Consider the following 19,969-nt stretch of genomic DNA (forward strand, 5'->3'; position numbering starts at 1 on the left):
GAGTTAGTTATTTTTGAAAGTGTTAATTAAAGGAGTATTTTCTCTGTTCTTAAAGGCACGCTGAGACAGTGGTTCACAAGAATACAACGTTAAAGTTTTCTTCTCACTTGACTTAAATCTGACCTAAATGCTGACAAGCAAATTGCTGCCTAAACTCTTTTGACCGTTGCTCCTTCAGTGAATTGCAGTTCTGATGCTCTTGAGTATGATTAAAATCATCTGCTTCCTAGTCTCAGCAAAATCTTTCTTTCTCTTTCTCTTTTGTGCAAACTGAAGTATTCATAGAGGACTTACATGATGATCAGGATGCTTGTTGTATCCATAGAGTATGCTACTTATATTTAAATGGCGGTTATAGTTTGCCCCATATTCTTTTCTCACAGTCGCAAGTGATATATGAGCAGTATCAGTAGTTAGAATTCTGAGTGAAGAGAAGAACAGTTGTCTGAAGGTAGATACAAGAAAACTTGTGAAGGTTTTAGAGAGATGTTCGTGTAGTTTGTCTTCAGGAACGTCTGGATACCTTTCACAGAGCTTTTCTGTACAGTTGTAGCAGAGGGACAGAATGACAATTTCACGAAATCTTTATTCTTCCAACAATGCTAGTTACACAGTTAAAATTTAGCCTAAGTAGATTGTATGAAATAAAGCAAAGGAGTGTATTAAATGTATTAAAATGAGGATCATGCACAGATCATTAAATATTTTCTTTCTCCTATGATCCATTTAGTTAGAATTATAAAATAGAGTGATTTTGTATGTGAAAATCTCTTCCCAAGGCTTTCATAAACATTTGTTTAAGCACAAAATAAAGCATGTGCGTATTACTAATGTACTCGTATATTTTAGTCTATTGGTATTGTGGTTTAGAAAATCATAGACTTGAAAACTGAAATAACTGATGTTGTGGATGTGTTACAGTTACTACGGATTTCAAAAGTTTACGACCCCTTAACTATTCTTATGGACTGGATCTCAGACCAACACCTTAGCAAAATAGAAATACAAGAAGAGAGAGAGGGCAGTGAGAAACCTCAGTGTGCTAAAGAAAACTACACTCTAGAAAATTGTATGAAGGTAAAGGCATTTGAATTTGTTTAGGTTGAAATGTTAAGATTCTTTGTATTATTTCTGAGTGTAACAGGTCTGCCTGTTTTACACACGCTTTGAATACATGAATTAAAAGAAAGCAGCAGTTAATCCATCAGTATTAATTCCAACAGTGAGATGTAATAGATAATTTTTCATACAGATATTTATACAGATCATTTTTAAGGAAATGTGTAGTGTGCAGTCTGACCTTGAGATTCCACCTGTCTTTCTATTTTAAGTCACTTTTCTCAGCTGATAATTTATCTTGTGTTTTATCTGTAATACTGTATGTAATTCCTTTTTCCTAAGGAGACACACACGTCTAATTTAAAGTATTTTAGTGCTGATACTAGGTATTAAAAGTTCAAGTTATGTCTTATAAAAGATGATACCGTGCTATACTTGTAACGCTTTTTTGGGATACCGAGGCTTGGAAATCAGTGAAGCGTTCAGGAAATCTGCTTTTTCTGTTTGTTTGTTTGTTTGTTTAATTATTATTCTATCTAAAATTTGTAGCCCTTGGTATTAGACTTCAGAGCTTGAGCTCACACAATGTCTTTCCACTTTTTGTGTAAACCTGTGTAAAATGTAAATTCAGTATATAATTCTGTTACCTGTACCAGATCTGCCCAGTGAGTATTTGTACATGTAGTCTGTTAAACTCCGGGAATACGTTGATTTTAGTTTGGTTTAGTTTTGCTTAGTTTGCTTTTTACTTGTGGTTAGCTTGTACTGTAAGTTCGTATACTGCACGTAACTTTGCCATTCTGTATTTTTACAGCTTTTGCCTATGGTCACTGGACAGCTCCAGTGGATGCCATTTGTGGATCCTAAACTACATATGTCTGTGATTCAATTTATCTACTGGTCTCTAAGGCAGATAGACACTGGTAGTCAGGTAAATTCCCAAGAGATATTTTGTATTATAAATGAGTATGAAAAGTAGATATTTTCAGGGAGTATATATAAAAGAAACTTTGCTGTCTTTGCAAAGCATAAATGCCTACCACAGATACATAGCAAATGAAAAACTAATTCTCACCAAATTAACTTTCTCACATTCGTTGTAATATTTTGCACCGTGTCTGTAAACATATTTTTGCACACATATGTGATCTTTGTTGCAGTAGTGTGTAGCATCTCAGAAATGGTATTTTCCATATGTGCTTACAAAACGTGTGAACTAGGAAAAGAAATATATTTTTGTTCGCTTTATGCATGAGATTTGTTGAAATTGATGGCAACGTGTGGCAAAGTAGCAAAGGTATTTTGATTTCTTTGTTCTCTACTCAGTGTCTAACTGAATAGAACTAAGCTGGTGGTTCCAGTGCTAATGAGAACGTATTTTAAATGAGCTTGTTATTAAGTTTGATTCTGAAGTAATATTTCTGCACCGGTTTTTGAAAAGTCCAATACATCTTACCTGTACAGTATTCTTAAGGGTCATGTTTAGACCTTAGTTCTGTAAACGCTTTTGTAGGACCTAGCTTCAGGCATCTTCACAAAAGAGGGTAGTGTAGTAGGCAGCACTGATTAAAGCTGAGTTTGAACTGACTTTATTCTGGAACCAGAGGCAAATTAAATAACGTCAGCATATCAGGGGCCCTGACTACCTTGTTTCTTTGTGAAGTGTGTGTTGACTAGGCCCTGTGCTAATGTTGTTCAACTGCTTGTGGAACGCAAAGTAGTATCCCATGTACAGACTATATTGCAATACACGGTCACGACATCTGCTATTTAATATTTAATCCTTAGGGGAACATACGTACTTAGCAGACAGGATTTTCATGTATTTTAATGTTTACGCTAAATGTGCACGTTGTTTGAAACAGGATGCAAGCATGACAGCAACAATGGAGAGACTTGCAGAAGTTATTCTCAAAGGCGCAGTACAAAAGGGAAGCATGCAAAAATGGACTAAAAAGTCTACACGGAGTAAACCAAAACCTGCACATTTCTTTAAAAGCTCCTCTATGCCTTTGAGGTTTCTGTCAACTTTGGTTGTGCTTAGAACAGCAAAACGAAGTAAGTTCTGGTTTTTATTATGTCTTTTTTAAATTATCTTTTTCTTTTTCTTTTTTTTTTTTTTTTTAAATCTTATTTTCAGGTATGTGCCCAGACAAAAAAACAAATGTACAAAATGCAGCAGTTCAATGATACTGTAGCATCTGTAATGCTTTAGTAGTAAAGGATGTTTTATTTGAATTTTACCACCTGATGAAGCATAATATAGGGAAGCAAGTATGAACCTTGCTATTATTCATGTCATAATTTGTGTGGTCATTTTAATATGCTTTATTTATGTCAGTGAGATGAACGTATTTTGTGACAAAGGGGAAAAGAGATGTTGGTAATTCTCTCAAGCAATCACCGTAGCAGTGATTTGTTTGTCAAGATCTGCACTGCATATAATGGTACAGCTAATTGCTCCTCAGTAAACTGAAATCAGTAGCAAATTCAGAACAGTTCTAGAATTTCATTGCTTTGTCAAAGTTTAATGTAAAGCTCATACTCTATCTAGCTCTTACCTCTCTGCTGTCTCCCCTTTTCTCCTACCAAGTCTGTCACTGCAAGTGGCTACCCATAAACATTATCAGCATTGAAGAATGCTACCATATGCTGATGCAGTATAGTAATGTATTTTGTTAACAGGCAAAAGCAAACGAGGTCGTACTTGTCTGGAGATATCGCAGTTCTTAGTGACTTTTGCTTCAGTTCATGAGAGTTACTCCACTTGTGCAATTTCCAGGATGCCGTAGTATCTCTTCTCAGCAGCAGTTTCTTTAAAAACAAACAGGGCCTGAAAAGACAAAAAACGTTTTCTTTGAAGTGATGACAAAAATACTGACCTGTGCAGTATTTATACTGGTAGTACTTAGAATAAGTAGGATTTAAACATTCTGGAAGACCACCCTGTCACCATTAATAAACAAATACAGTATTTCAGCTGTTGGAGGGAAGAATCAGTGTATTTTCAATTTCAGTATCATATAGTTTCAGTCAGAATATTTTGGTGAAGCATGATTACCCTGAAATTGAAACTCACATTTCTAGAAATGTTTGATGAAAATGATGCAAATGAATTACAATACAAAAAAAGTACTTATTGCAGAGATTAACTATAAGCAGATGAAAGCTGTTGATCAGAATGAATCAGTTTAGCTTCTCATGGTCGGTTTTTACTGCGAGCCTATAGAACATGGAAAAAAATTACCTGTTAAATTTATGTTGAAACTTACCGTGTATGAATTTTCATCACTGACCACATGTCTAATGATCTAGCGATGACAAAGCAGCACATTCAGTTTAAACATATATATCCTGTTCCCTTCAAGATGCTAATATCCAGCAGATGGCACTGTAATTAAACTTTTGCTATGTGATAAATTTTTCCCTTACTCTTAATTTTCTGTGCTCCAGATGATCAATGCTATTCCAAGATATTGAGGAAGATTTGACATCATGAAATTAAGAAAACTGAATTGATTCACTTAATCTAAATTCTCTGAATAATTTAGTGTTCTCCAAAATGGATGCATATATAACGTGGATGCATATATAACTTAAACTACAGCTTTTTATGGAAAGGAATGTGAATAGTTGCTGTCATGACAGTAATTGCAGTTATTCAGATGAATGAGCCTTTTACTCCTTTATTAGAGGCTTCCCAGATGTTGAAACCAATATAGTCCCAAACTATGCAGCTTGTGATTTCTTTTCTCTCTTAAGGAAGCGATTAGAAAGGTGTTATATTTGCAAATATATTTTGCTCAATTTGTGAGTTGTAACTTGTCTTTTTTTCCACTCACAACAATTTTTGTAAGGAATAAAAATAGGCAGAAGATGCATTTAAACAAATAAGTAAATTAATATTTTCAGCCATTTAATTTTTTTTTTTTTAATTAGTATATATCTGCAACAGTAACTCTTAGGATAAATATTCATGTATTTGTGATCATCTAATGGAACTGTGATTACATAATTTTTATTCCCTGTTTTCTGTTATCTTTCAGTGAATTACCTGACTCAGGCATTTCGTTCCCTTTGCGTGGACTTGAAGACAGATGAAGGAAAGATCTTATTTTTGCAATACCGATGTGTGCCTATCATACTAAGCCACTTAACTATATCCAAAAAATGTCTCCTTTTTATTGCACTTAATGCATTAGTTGAGATGGCCATGAACAACGATAAAAGTGAGTAATTGAAAAAAATACATACAAAGTTATGATGAAAGTAGGTGAGGTAAGCATAAATACCAAATCAAAAATAACGTGCTGCTTCTCTATAAATAACCTGATCTAGCATTAGCATTCATTTGTGTCATTTAAATTCATTAGAGATATAAAGTATGTTTCTGAATTGTCCGTCTCTTCTCACTGTCAGCATCCAAGCTTTACATCTTGTCCTGGTTGCTTTCTTAGTGGTGTGATTTTTTTTTGATGTTTAGTTTAGCTTTTCTGTTTATTCCACTGGTTTACCTTGCTGATGTTTTGCCAATGAGTAATTTTCTCTTGAAGTAAGGCTGTGCCAGGGCAGCCATTTCATGAAATCCTGTTAGCAGGTGGAGATAAAATAAATAAATAAATAAATAAACTTTTATCTTTTTTTACCCCCCTAATGTGAACAGCTCACCCCTAGCCATTTTTCACTTTAAAGTAATTGGAAATGGCACATCTGTAAGGGATGGTTATGTTTCAATGAGTTGTACTGTGGTGTGGTCCTATAAAAGGGTTAATAGTCTCCTTCACAGTGGTTTTCCAGGTGACACAGGCAAAGAATCAGTTGATAACAATCTGGATGAACACACAAGTAGTGAGCCATTCCAGTGTCATGTGGAACAATCCTTGTTAATTTTCTTAAAATAAAAAGTATTCATTGTTTTTTGGAACAGAAAAGGGAAGGAGAAGGGACTGCTGCTATTTGTGAAATGTATATTGTTGGCTTGGGGTATTTTGTTACCATGTACTATAGGGGCAAAAACAGAAAGCGTGTTTGACTTGGGATGGAACAACGTTGAGTTAGAAGGCATTTTGTAGTGAGATAAGTGGCAGAAAGATTTACCTGATGTTGTTTTCATCCTTTCAGACCGTGTGGTTAGTTTATCTATTTGTTTTTTTTCCACTAAAGTATTTCTAATCATCATAATTTTGATCGGTATAGTAACTGGGAAAGAAAAACCTAAGCAGGGTTGATGGTATCTGACATTACTTTGAAGAAAAATTCCACTAACAGTACATGTTCCGTTATCTAGTAGTAGTCATTTCGATCTGCTGGATGCCTAGATTTGGAAGAATAATGGAGATAAATTGTGACAAGTTCACATTTTGCCATGTTGCTTGTAACCTTGTTGCATGTCAAATGTAACCGTTCAGGTATTGGTACCATCTGTTTCCTATCTATACGTAGTATCTTAATGACAAATTAGAATTAATAGTCTTATTGCTGTTCATCTTTACTGGCACGCAGCTTTTCATGTACCCCATCCCTGTTTGGTTCAGGTGTTTCACATCCAGAATCCTGTCAGTCTGTCTTGTTATAAAGGTAGTTCCTGGCCTCCAAGGTGTAGGTTTTTGTTCTGGTCTTTTCTGATCTTTGTAAACTTCTGTTCAGTCCAACTTAGTTCTGTGACATAAGGAATCCTGTTCTATTTTTAACCTTTTTTATTGCTTTTTTTTGTGTGTGTATGTTTGTGATGGTCATTTAAGAATGAGGGTGGCCTCCCGTACATCCTGTGTCATAGCTGCGTGAAGGTCTTGCACATCTAGGAAGCTGAAGAACAATTGATACCATCCTGAGGTCAACATGTACTGGGTGATGGGCTGGACCTGTCCTTGGGCTCTCTTAACTCGGGGTCACCCACGAAGGCATCCACACTCGAGGGGCCTTGCACTGACTGTTACCTCGCCTGCCCTCCGTTGTGCTATAACCACTGGCTCTTAGCAGGCCCAGCTGTTGACGACGAGAATCAGTTAAACTCAGCAAATGGTTCCAATCTTGCCAGTGACTGTGTAAGAGACAGCAGCTCATCAGCAAGCTGTTCAGTGTAGTTACTGGTTCTTTTTCTGTGGTCCTTATGTAACTTTTCCACGAGCTAACTCTCCATCACTCTGTTGGGTTGGTCCGCTCTCCTGGCAAATCCACATGCAATTAGAAACGAGGCAAAACCGTAATGGTTAATTTGTTAAAACATGAACTTCAAGCTGGTGTTCCTGACAGTCTTCATTTTCTGAGGTGACGGAGCTTTAGCTATAAAACAGAAATTTCTGAATGACAATAGCTGGTGAGACTTGATGCTGTGAGTGACTGATCACTTTGAGGGTAAATTTCAGATGAGTTCTGTCAACAGTGATAAATTGCTCATTGTTCATTACAGTCTACCAATGAAGTTAAGTTAATGTAACTACCAAATGCTGCAATTTTTTATGGCTCCTATGGGAGGCTTTTGCAGATTATTTAAAATTGTGTCAAATCCTGACCGGATAGATTCCAAGTTAGTTTTTCTACAGTAGTTAATAAAAACAAAATCTGTGCAGAGATGATGCAGAAAAATATGTAAAAATACACAGTTTTTATTCTTCTAGTTCATCAGATAGACAGGCATTTAAATTATATGCTTATTTTGTACATTTGTGATGATTTAAAATCTATTCTGCAAAAGCTTATTTGAAATGAATATATAAAATGAATAGATAAACAATGTAGGAAAAATCTCTTTAAATGCATGTCTTTATCAGTTTGCTTTCATGTGATTGAACTTTGTGAAACTTGAGGTATTATTTCCACTTTGGCTCTTCTGCTTTATGGTAAAATTCCCTCAGCGTATTTTTTATATTGTTTTATAAACCTCACAGTTAAAACATTTTACAGTGTATCTGTATGTATATGTGTGTGTATATATATTAATAAAGTTTTCTTCAGATACCTTAAGACCGGTATTTTTAATAATAAAATAATACAGTATTATTGAGACCAGTAAGAACAAGCCAGCAAAGAAATGGCCAAGTAAGCAGAATATGGTATTTGTTTACACCTACAAAAAGGAATTTAAGGCATTTTTAGATATTTAAGGATATTTATAGGAATAAATTGTAGGACCTCCTTCTTCTACAGTAAAAGTAGAATAATATTACAATAACTATTAATTTAATGGCATATTCGAAGTAACTATATCCTGGGGCATACCAAGTGTGTTTATACGCTAAGGGCAGAGTGCAGTGAATAGTGACTTGTTTTGTTGGATTCCTAACAAATGTGTTCAGTTCTGTGACCTATTAAATCGGTACTTATGTTCTTTATGGTGTTGCTCTAAATCAGCCTGTACTATTAGAATCAAGAGTGAAATAACACAAGGGAACAGATTTTACTTTATTCTGAATTGACTAAGTTTTGGGGAGCAGGATAAATAGAAAAGATTATACTATATGGCCATGTTTAAAAATTATCCAGCATTTTACAGGAATTGTTTTGATATTCAGGTGTTCTTATCCAACTCTGACCTCTCAATTACGATTCTGCCTGTCTTGAAACGGTACGGTGACAGTTTTGATAATGAAAAGCTGTCTAGTCATCAGTGTCTACATGTACTATTTCCGTACGTCATTTTGCAGCAGCTTAAAATATTTCCTTGTCAGTTTTTTTAGCATAGCTTAGTGTTCTCCTCATGTCATCATAAGAAAAGGAGCATTGAATAAACATGTTGAAGATGAGATTTTTTTATCTGAGTTTAAAATTGCTCAGTGTCCTGTTTTCCTTTGTTCTCAAGGGAATAGGCCTTGTTTTAATACCACAAGTGCTGGTAATATCAGAATTCTTAGGAACTTGGGTGAGTTTTGTTTGCGGTTTTACCTGATTTTTGCATCACATGCCTAGAATATACCCAGTTAGTACATTGTTCTCATGGTTGTACAGCATGAGGCGCATATAAAACCCTCAAAAGCTATAAATCAATGATTTAGTTTTCCATGAGCCAAGTGCTGTGATTAAACTTTTTAACTATTTTCTTTTACAGTTTACTTAAAGATTTTCCTGGAAGACTGCAGTAATGAACGCTTTTTCCATACTTTGGCTGCATTGCTTCAGAATCGCGAGCTAGACATTTCGATTTTGGAAAGGATTTGTTTTATATTACAGAAAGTCTCCGAAATAAAGTAATCCTTTACTACCGTTTTTCTGTTAATTGCCATTAGATCACTGAACTTGGGGACCTTTCTCTTTTTTTAAAAGCGCATCTCTGTTTTGACGTTCATTTGCTCCAATACAAATAATGCTGGACTTTCATTGTTAGCAATTATGTTTAAAATGTTTGTCACAGATATGTAAGATGAATCTCTCAATTTGCCTATATATCTGTGTAGTTCAGAATATGAACTAAAAAATAACTAGCCTAAAGAACATATATTCCTCATTTATTTAGATGACGAGAATGCTTAGAAGAAAACCCTTCTTTTCTTCCCCCGACCTTCGGTTTTACTGAGTTACTTGGTAAAAATGTCCTCTGAAAATTGTTTAGTATGTGACTTAAATTTCAGTTTTGTCAATTTTCATCTCTATCAAAACAAACAAACAAAACAAACAAAAAAACAACACACGGTTTAAAGTCTTGAGCCATTTAAGACTTTGGGGGAATGTTAACCTTTACAGAATAGGTTTCTGTTGCTTACTGGTTACTAATTTATTATAACAAAGAGCTTCAGCATGTCAGTGGTAGAATGCTGCTGAGTTCCGTTGATGTGCATTATTTAATGGGATTGTTTCATTTATAAAAGCAGGTATTTACACTAAACTGTTGCTTACATTAGAGTTAGTTATTTACAAAACTGAGGGTTTTGTTTGATTTTTCTTAGGAACAAAATTGAACTCTGGGGGAAAAAAAAAAAAAAAAAAAAACAACAAAAAACTTCCTGTAAAATACTCTTATTTCCGATGAATAATATGATTTAAATTAACTAAAGGTGTACTCAGAAATCCAGATTTTTTAATTTGTTTAATTAAAAGACAACCTCACAGGTGGTGCCATAAATCTTAAGAAATGAACCTTGAAATATTCTTTAAATTTTTTATCCTTGGTTTTGTAGTAGTTCATTACTGTATTTGCCTCGATGTTATTGTGGATTTTCTGTACACATCCTGTTTCTGAAATCTTGCTTCTCACTGGGGAAATCTTTTTACAGGTTTTCCTTGATCTTCCACTGTACTACATGTAAATACCATTTAGTCAAGAGAAAGCATAGTTCTTGATGTGAGGAATGTTTTAACAATTCCAATTCGTGTCCATAAATTCGTGTCCATAAAGAACAATTCTGTTTGAATCCTGTCTGCCTGGGCCCTGCACTGGCAATTTAGTTCTTGAACCACAGATGCAGTGTGTCCCAGTCTCCCCCTCATTCCAGTCAATTTATCACGTCTTCAGAAAACACTCCTTAAATTTATGAACCTGTTTGCTTTTGTTTTTGTTTGCTTTTTTTGGTCAGTGTGTGCTAAACAGATGGCAGTGTGATGGGGATCCGGATTGTGAAGATGGGTCTGACAAAAGTGCTGAGCTGTGTCATATGAGAACAGTGTCATGGAAATGTGATGGTGAAAGAGACTGTGACAGTGGAGAGGATGAAGAGAATTGTGGCAATGTGACTTGTAGTGCAGCAGAGTTCACATGCAGTAGTGGACAATGTATTTCCAAAAGCTTTGTCTGCAATGGTCAAGGTGACTGCTCCGACCACTCGGATGAATCTTTGGAGCAGTGTGGCCGCCAGCCTGCACCTCCGGTGAAGTGTTCTGTGAGTGAGGTGCAGTGCGGCTCAGGTGAATGTATCCACAAGAAGTGGTGATGTGACAGAGATCCTGATTGCAAGGATGGAAGTGATGAAATTAACTGCCCTTCTTGGACCTGTGGACCAGACCAGTTCAGATGTGAAGATGGGAACTGTGTCCATGGGAGTAGGCAGTACAATGGTGTGAGAGACTGTCTGGATGGCACTGATGAAGCAAACTGTAACAATGTTATTCAATGCTCTGGACCTGGCAAATTCAAGTGCAGAAGTGGAGAATGCATAGATATCAATAAAGTGTGTAACCAGCAGAGAGACTGCAAGGACTGGGGTGATGAGCCCCTGAAGGAATGCAACATAAATGAATGTGACTGTCCAGCTGGGAAGCTGTGGAGTTAGTGATGAATGCCAAAACCCTGGTATCTGTAGTCAAATCTGTATCAACCTGAAAGGCTATCAGATGAATCCTGCTACAGGAACCTGGAAAGGGCCATACGGCAAAGCAAATTAGATAACTGTTATTTAACTTGTCAGAAGATAAAAAAGAAAGTGTTTCAACAAGCAGCCACGGGAGGGAAGAATCACTGAACCCTCGGTGTGAGGGACTGTACCTTGTTTTACTGACTACTGAAACAGCTGTGAGAACCGCAGAAAGGGACCCATGCATCCAGAATAAAAGGACCAGTAACTACTGAAACTTGGAGGGTTGAGTCTGCTCCTGGGAAACTGAAACTCAAGCTAAGGAAGAACTAATATTCTGGCAACGAGGCTCTGCATGAATTAAGGATGCCAAATAAAGGGGACAAGCTTGAAGTGAGGAAAGGGAGAAGGCAAGACCAGGGCAGGACCCTCCACTGTGGTGTGTATGGTCTACCGAGGGAGGCAACCCCTATGGGTATTGACTGCCGAGTGAGAGGGCCTCGACTGGACTTCTCCCACACTAAGGTCAGGTTGTCCTGAGAAAATAACATAAGAACCTTTATTTTAACCTATATAAATTTGTGATTCGTTTTCCAGGAGCTGGATCACCCTGACAGGCCGAACGGTAACACAAGCCTGAATCAACCCTGAAGGTGTTTGCCTATTATGATCCAGATACGTGGGCAGAAGACAGATCGTGGGACTATAGGACCCCAGTATATATACTTAATAGAATAATTAGGTTATTAGCTGTAATAGAAATAGTTATAAATGATGAGAACTGCTTTGTATCAAAATTGCCTAGCTTTGGATTATTTACTAGCACAAGAAGGAGAAGTCTGTGGAAAATTTAGCTTTAGTAATTGCTGTTTAAAGATTGATAAAAAGGGTGTTTCTTCCTAGTAGCTGATAGAATGTTATGTTCTGGTTTAGGATGAGAAGAATGTTAATAATATGCTGATGTTTTAATTGTTTTTAATTGTTACAGAGCAGTGCTTACACCAAGCCAAGGACCAAGCCAAATTCAGCTTCTCACTGTCCTGCCAGCAGGCAGGCTGGGAGGAGGGCCGGACTGCTCGGGGTTGGGTTGGGCATCGGACAGCAGGTGGTGAGCAATTGCATTGTGCAACACTTGTTTCGTATACATTATTACTAGTAGTAATATTATCATCATTATTATTGTTATTATTATTATTATTTTCTTGTTATCTCAACTCACAGGCTTCACTTTCCCATTTCTCTCTCCCATCCCAGAGAAGGAGAGGGGGGGAGGTGAGCGAGCAAACACAAACCTGGAAGGATATGGAATGGGATTTATTTTCATGGCTGCCTGGTGGACCATGGGTTAAAAGAGTGTTATTTTTATTGTTATGTGGTGTAATGACGTTATTATTTGTACCTTGTATGATACCTTGTTTTACATTATCAATACACCGGGTGATAAATAGTACATTGGTAATAACTTCATTAAAAAAGGAAGGGAATATGTCAATTATGATGCTTAAGGATTGGACCCTCCAAGAACAAACTGATGAAATCCAATTATTAATAACAGAAGAGACACGAATTGGGGATAGTAAAAAGAAGATAAGGGATTGTGAGGAATGTTTTAACAATTCCAATTCGTGTCCATAAATTCGTGTCCATAAAGAACAATTCTGTTTGAATCCTGTCTGCCTCTGGGCCCTGCACTGGCAATTTAATTCTTGAACCACAGATGCAGTGTATCCCAGTCTCCCCCTCATTCCAGTCAATTTATCACGTCTTCAGAAAACACTCCCTAAATTTATGAACCTGTTTGCTTTTGTTATTCAGGACTTCTATTTCTAACAGTTACAGCCTTTTTTTCCTGTCTTCTTCGAGATTAACTTAACACTGCTATAGATGTGTCTGTGAATGGCTGGGGAAGAATGTTTTAATTACTCGTGAAGCGTCAAATAAGAAAGCTGTTTGTGTTTGATGTCTGGGAGTTTCAGAACAACTGATAACAACTAGTGACTGTTATGGGATACTATGAGGATCCTTGGTATCTGGCCAGGGGGGCCAAGAGATTAAGAGGAAGAAAAAAGAAGGTGAAGGACGGTTGGGAGACAAGACCTGTGGAGAGTGTACAGAGAGTGTTCCATAAACTTGGAATAGTGCCGAGTAAGTACAAAGGGTGAGAGGAAGAGTACAAGCCTTCAGCATGAAAGACCCCTAGAGACCCCCAGAGGAGACTGATGCGCATGCTCCAGTAGGAGGGACTGGACCCTGGAACCTAATTATAATAATCTATTTTTTTTTAGAAGTAGTAAAGAATATGTATTAGTCTAGGTGCATAAAAATCAGCTGCTTGATGTAACTGGTGTGCGTCCTGGTGGAGCAGAGACTCCCGGTGCACCAAGCGCTGTTTGCTTACCTCTATTCCTTTATATTATTTTAATAAATCCTATTTTTTTATTTAATCCTAATTTGAATCCTGAGACATTTAAAACACTGAGGTCCTATTGCTGAGGTCACAATGCTGAGGTCCTATTGCTGAGGTCACAATGCTGAGGTCACAATGCTGAGGTCACAATGCTGAGGTCCTATTGCTGAGGTCCTATTGCTGAGGTCCTATTGCTGAGGTCCTATTGCTGAGGTCCTATTGCTGAGGTCCTATTGCTGAGGTCACAATGCTGAGGTCACAATGCTGAGGTCACAATGCTGAGGTCACAATGCTGAGGTCCTATTGCTGAGGTCCTATTGCTGAGGTCCTATTGCTGAGGTCCTATTGCTGAGGTCACAATGCTGAGGTCCTATTGCTGAGGTCCTATTGCTGAGGTCTGAATGCTGAGGTCAGAATGCTGAGGTCCTATTGCTGAGGTCCTATTGCTGAGGTCTTATTGCTGAGGTCACAATGCTGAGATCACAATGCTGAGGTCCTATTGCTGAGGTCCTATTGCTGAGGTCCTATTGCTGAGGTCCTATTGCTGAGGTCCTATTGCTGAGGTCCTATTGCTGAGGTCCTATTGCTGAGGTCCTATTGCTGAGGTCACAATGCAGAGGTCACAATGCTGAGGTCCTATTGCTGAGGTCACAATGCTGAGGTCCTGTAGCTGAGGTAACAATGCTGAGGTCCTATTGCTGAGGCACAATTGCGGAGGTCACAATGTTGAGGTCCTATTGCTGAGGTCACCATGCTGAGGTCTTATTGCTGAGGTCCTATTGCTGAGGTCCTATTTCTGTTGTCCTATTGCTGAGGTCACAATGCTGAGGTCCTATTGCTGAGGTCACAATGCTGAGGTCCTATTGCTGAGGTCACAAGGCTGAGGTCCTGTTGCTGAGGTCCTATTGCTGTGGTCCTAATGCTGAGGTCACAATGGTGAGGTCCTATTGCTGAGGTCACAATGCTGAGGTCACAATGCTGAGGTCAAAATGCTGAGGTCACAATGCTGAGGTCCTATTGCCGAGGTCACAATGCTGAGGTCCTACTGCTGAGGTCCTATTGCTGAGGTCACAATGCCAAGGTCACAATGCTGAGGTCCTATTGCTGAGGTCAGAATGCTGAGGTCAAAAGGCTGAGGTCACAAAACTGAGGTCCTATTGCTGAGGTCCTATTGCTGAGGTCCTATTGCTGAGGTCACAATGCTGAGGTCCTATTGCTGAGGTCACAATGCTGAGGTCCTATTGCTGAGGTCACAATGCTGAGGTCACAATGCTGAGGTCACAATGCTGAGGTCACAATGCTGAGGCGCTATTGCTGAGGTCCCATTGCTGAGGTCCCATTGCTGAGGTCCCATTGCTGAGGTCCCATTGCTGAGGTCCCATTGCTGAGGTCCCATTGCTGAGGTCCCATTGCTGAGGTCCCATTGCTGAGGTCCCATTGCTGAGGTCCCATTGCTGAGGTCACAGAATCACAGAATCACAGAATCTCTAGGTTGGAAGAGACCTCAAGATCATCGAGTCCAACCTCTGACCTAACACTAACAGTCCCCACTAAACCATATCCCTAAGTTCTACATCTAAACGTCTTTTGAAGACTTCCAGGGATGGTGACTCAACCACCTCCCTGGGCAGCCTGTTCCAATGTCTAACAACCCTTTCAGTAAAGAAATTCTTCCTAACATCTAACCTAAAACTCCCCTGGCGCAACTTTAGCCCATTCCCCCTCGTCCTGTCACCAGGCACATGGGAGAACAGGCCAACCCCCATCTCGCTAGAGCCTCCTTTAATATACTTATACAGAGTGAGGTCCTATTGCTGAGGTCCTATTGCTGAGGTCCTATTGCTGAGGTCCTATTGCTGAGGTCCTATTGCTGAGGTCCTTTTGCTGAGGTCCTATTGCTGAGGTCCTATTGCTGAGGTCCTATTGCTGAGGTCCTATTGCTGAGGTCCTATTGCTGAGGTCCTATTGCTGAGGTCCTATTGCTGAGGTCCTATTGCTGAGGTCCTATTGCTGAGGTCCTATTGCTGAGGTCCTATTGCTGAGGTCCTATTGCTGAGGTCCTATTGCTGAGGTCACAATGCTGAGGTCACAATGCTGAGGTCACAATGCTTAGGTCCTATTGATTAGGTGACAATGCTGTGGTCCTATTGCCGTGGTCCAATTGCTGAGGTCCTATTGCTGAGGTCCTATTGCTGAGGTCCTATTGCTGAGGTCCTATTGCTGAGGTCCTATTGCTGAGGTCCTATTGCTGAGGTCCTATTGCTGAGGTCCTATTGCTGAGGTCCTATTGCTGGGGTCCTATTGCTGAGGTCCTATTGCTGAGGTCACAATGCTGACGTCCTATTGCTGAGGTCACAATGCTGAGGTCACATTGCTGATGTCCTATTGATTAGGTGACAATGCTGCGGTCCTATTGCTGCGGTCCTATTGCTGCGGTCCTATTGCTGCTGTCACAATGCTGAGGTCCAGTTGCTGAGGTCCTATTGCTGAGGTCCTATTGCTGAGGTCACAATGCTGAGGTCCAGTTGCTGAGGTCCTATTGCTGAGGTCCTATTGCTGAGGTCCTATTGCTGAGGTCCTATTGCTGAGGTCCTATTGCTGAGGTCACAATGCTGAGGTCCAGTTGCTGAGGTCCTATTGCTTAGGTGCTATTGCTGAGGTCCTATTGCTGAGGTCCTATTGCTGACGTCACAATGCTGAGGTCCTATTGCTGTGGTCCTATTGCTAAGGTCACAATGCTTAGGTCACAATGCTGATGTCCTATTGCAGAGGTCCTATTTCTGAGGTCCTATTGCTGAGGTCACAATGCTGAGGTCCTATTGCTGAGGTCCTATTGCTGAGGTCACAATGCTGAGATCCCCATGATGAGGTCCTATTACTGAGGTCACAATGCTGAGGTCCTGTTGCTGAGGTCCTGTTGCTGAGGTCCTGTTGCTGAGGTCCTGTTGCTGAGGTCCTACTGCTGAGGTCCTACTGCTGAGGTCCTACTGCTGAGGTCACAATGCTGAGGTCACAATGCAGAGGTCACAATGCAGAGGTCACAATGCTGAGGTCACAATGCTGAGGTCTTATTGCTGAGATCCTATTGTTGAGGTCCTATTGCTGAGGTCACAATGCTGAGGTCCTAGTGCTGAGGTCCTAGTGCTGAGGTCCTGTTGCTGAGGTCCTGTTGCTGAGGTCACAATGCTGAGGTCACAATGCTTAGCTCCTATTGCTGAGGTCACAATGCAGAGGTCACAATGCTGAGGTCACAATGCTGAGGTCACAATGCTGAGGTCACAATGCTGAGATCACAATGCTGAGGTCATATTGCTGAGGTGCTATTGCTGAGGTCACAATGCTGAGGTCACAATGCTGAGGTCCTATTGCTGATGTCACAATGCTGAGGTCCTATTGCTGAGGTCACAATGCTGAGGTCCTATTGCTAAGGTCTTATTGCTGAGGTCACAATGCTGAGGTCCTATTGCTGAGTTCACAATTCTGAGGTCACAATGCTGAGGCCCTATTGCTGAGGCCCTATTGCTGAGGCCCTATTGCTGAGGCCCTATTGCTGAGGCCCTATTGCTGAGGTCCTATTGCTGAGGTCCTATTGCTGAGGTCACAATGCTGAGGTCAGAATGCTGAGGTCTTACTGCTGAGGTCCTATTGCTGAGGTCCTACTGCTGATGCACTATTGCGGAGGTCACAATGCTGAGGTCACAAGGTTGAGGTCCTTTTGCTGAGGTCCTATTGCTGTGGTCCTATTGCTGAGGTCACAATGCTGAGGTCTTATTGCTAGGCCCTATTGCTGATGTCACAATGCTGAGGTCCTATTGCTGAGGTCCTATTGCTGTGGTCCTATTGCTGAGGTCCTATTGCTGAGGTTACAAGGCTGAGGTCACAATGCTGAGGTCACAATGCTGAGGTCCTATTGCAGAGGTCCTATTGCTGAAGTGCTATTGCTGAGGTTACAATGCTGAGGTCCTATTGTTGAGGTCCTATTGCTGAGGTCACAATTCTGAGGTGCTATTGCTGAGGTGCTATTGCTGAGGTCACAATGCTGAGGTCCTATTTCTGAGGTCACAATGCTGAGGTCCTATTGCTGAGGTCCTATTGCTGAGGTCCTATTGCTGAGGTCCTATTGCTGAGGTCACAATGCAGAGGTCACAATGCAGAGGTCACAATGCTGAGGTCCTATTGCTGAGGTCCTCTTGCTGAGGTCCTATTGCTGAGGTCACAATGCTGAGATCAGAATGCTGAGGTCCTATTGCTGAGGACACAATGCTGAGGTCACAATGCTGAGGTCCTATTGCTGAGGTCCTATTGCTGAGGCACTATTGCTGAGGCACTATTGCGGAGGTCAAAATGCTGAGGTCCTATTGCTGACGTCACAATGCTGACGTCCTATTGCTGAGGTCCTATTGCTGAGGTCCTATTGCTGAGGTCCTATTGCTGTGGTCCTATTGCTGAGGTCACAATGCTGAGGTCCTATTGCTGAGGCCCTATTGCTGAGGTCACAATACTGAGGTCCTATTGCCGAGGTCCTATTGCTGAGGTCCTTTTGCTGAGGTCACAATGCTGAGGTCACAATGCTGAGGTCACAATGCTGAGGTCCTATTGCTGAGGTCCTATTGCTGAGGTCCTATTGCTGAGGTCCTATTGCTGAGGTCACAATGCTGAGGTCACAATGCTGAGGTCCTATTGCTGAGGTCCTATTGCTGAGGTCACAATGCTGAGGTCCTTTTGCTGAGGTCCTTTTGCTGAGGTCCTATTGCTGTGGTCCTATTGCTGAGGTCACAATGCTGAGGTCACATTGCTGATGTCCTATTGATTAGGTGACAATGCTGAGGTCCTATTGCTGAGGTCCTATTGCTGAGGTCCTATTGCTGAGGTCCTATTGCTGAGGTCACAATGCTGAGGTCACATTGCTGATGTCCTATTGATTAGGTGACAATGCTGAGGTCCTATTGCTGAGGTCCTATTGCTGAGGTCCTATTGCTGAGGTCCTATTGCTGAGGTCACAATGCTGAGGTCACAATGCTGAGGTCACAATGCTGAGGTCACAATGCTGAGGTCCTATTGATTAGGTGACAATGCCGTGGTCCTATTGCCGTGGTCCTATTGCTGAGGTCCTATTGCTGAGGTCCTATTGCTGAGGTCCTATTGCTGAGGTCCTATTGCTGAGGTCCTATTGCTGAGGTCACAATGCTGAGGTCACAATGCTGAGGTCACAATGCTGAGGTCACAATGCTGAGGTCACAATGCTGAGGTCCTATTGCTGAGGTCCTATTGCTGAGGTCACAATGCTGAGGTCACATTGCTGATGTCCTGTTGATTAGGTGACAATGCCGAGGTCCTTTTGCTGAGGTCCTTTTGCTGAGGTCCTTTTGCAAAGGTCCTATTGCTGAGGTCCTATTGCTGAGGTCCTATTGCTGAGGTCCTATTGCTGAGGTCCTATTGCTGAGGTCCTATTGCTGAGGTCCTATTGCTGAGGTCCTATTGCTGAGGTCCTATTGCTGAGGTCCTATTGCTGAGGTCCTATTGCTGAGGTCCTATTGCTGAGGTCCTATTGCTCAGGTCCTATTGCTCAGGTCCTATTGCTCAGGTCCTATTGCTCAGGTCCTATTGCTCAGGTCACAATGCTGAGGTCACAATGCTGAGGTCACAATGCTGAGGTCACAATGCTGAGGTCCTATTGATTAGGTGACAATGCTGTGGTCCTATTGCTGAGGTCCTATTGCTGAGGTCCTATTGCTGAGGTCCTATTGCTGAGGTCCTATTGCTGAGGTCCTATTGCTGAGGTCCCAATGCTGAGGTCACAATGCTGACGTCCTATTGCTGAGGTCACAATGCTGAGGTCACATTGCTGATGTCCTATTGATTAGGTGACAATGCCGAGGTCCTATTGCCGAGGTCCTATTGCTGAGGTCCTATTGCTGAGGTCCTATTGCTGAGGTCCTATTGCTGCGGTCCTATTGCTGCGGTCACAATGCTGAGGTCCTATTGCTGCGGTCCTATTGCTTAGATCCTATTGTTGAGATCCTATTTCTGAGGTCACAATGCTGAATTCTCATTGCTGACGTCCTATTGCAGAGGTCACAATGCAGAGGTCACAATGCTGAGGTCACAATGCTGAGGTCACAATGCTGAGGTCACAATGCTGAGGTCACAATGCTGAGGTCCTATTGTTGAGGTCCTATTGCTGAGGTCACAATGCTGACGTCCTTTTGATGAGGTCACAATGCTGAGGTCACAATGCTGAGGTCCTATTGCTTAGGTCCTATTGTTGAGATCCTATTGTTGA

The 19,969-nt window shown here is 40.6% G+C and overlaps 1 protein-coding gene across 2 annotated transcripts; it reads left to right on the forward strand.

Annotated features, from left to right (window-relative positions):
• Positions 1-180: 180 nt before the first annotated feature.
• Positions 181-9,261, forward strand: LOC139998637 (coiled-coil domain-containing protein 138-like). Of its 2 annotated transcripts, none has more exons than XM_072041388.1 (5): positions 181-1,077; positions 1,874-1,990; positions 2,925-3,117; positions 5,106-5,288; positions 9,104-9,261. In XM_072041388.1, the coding sequence occupies exons 1-5, from the start codon at positions 964-966 to the stop codon at positions 9,244-9,246; spliced, it is 750 nt and encodes a 249-aa protein (XP_071897489.1). In that variant the 5' UTR covers positions 181-963; the 3' UTR covers positions 9,247-9,261. The 2 variants fall into 2 exon arrangements, with proteins under 2 accessions (XP_071897489.1, XP_071897490.1); XM_072041389.1 differs by lacking the exon at positions 9,104-9,261 and adding an exon at positions 6,801-8,022 and having other exon boundaries at positions 192-1,077.
• The last annotated feature ends 10,708 nt before the right edge of the window (positions 9,262-19,969 follow it).

Source organism: Anas platyrhynchos, chromosome 7, assembly GCF_047663525.1.
Source record: "Anas platyrhynchos isolate ZD024472 breed Pekin duck chromosome 7, IASCAAS_PekinDuck_T2T, whole genome shotgun sequence".
Lineage (NCBI taxonomy): Eukaryota > Metazoa > Chordata > Aves > Anseriformes > Anatidae > Anas > Anas platyrhynchos.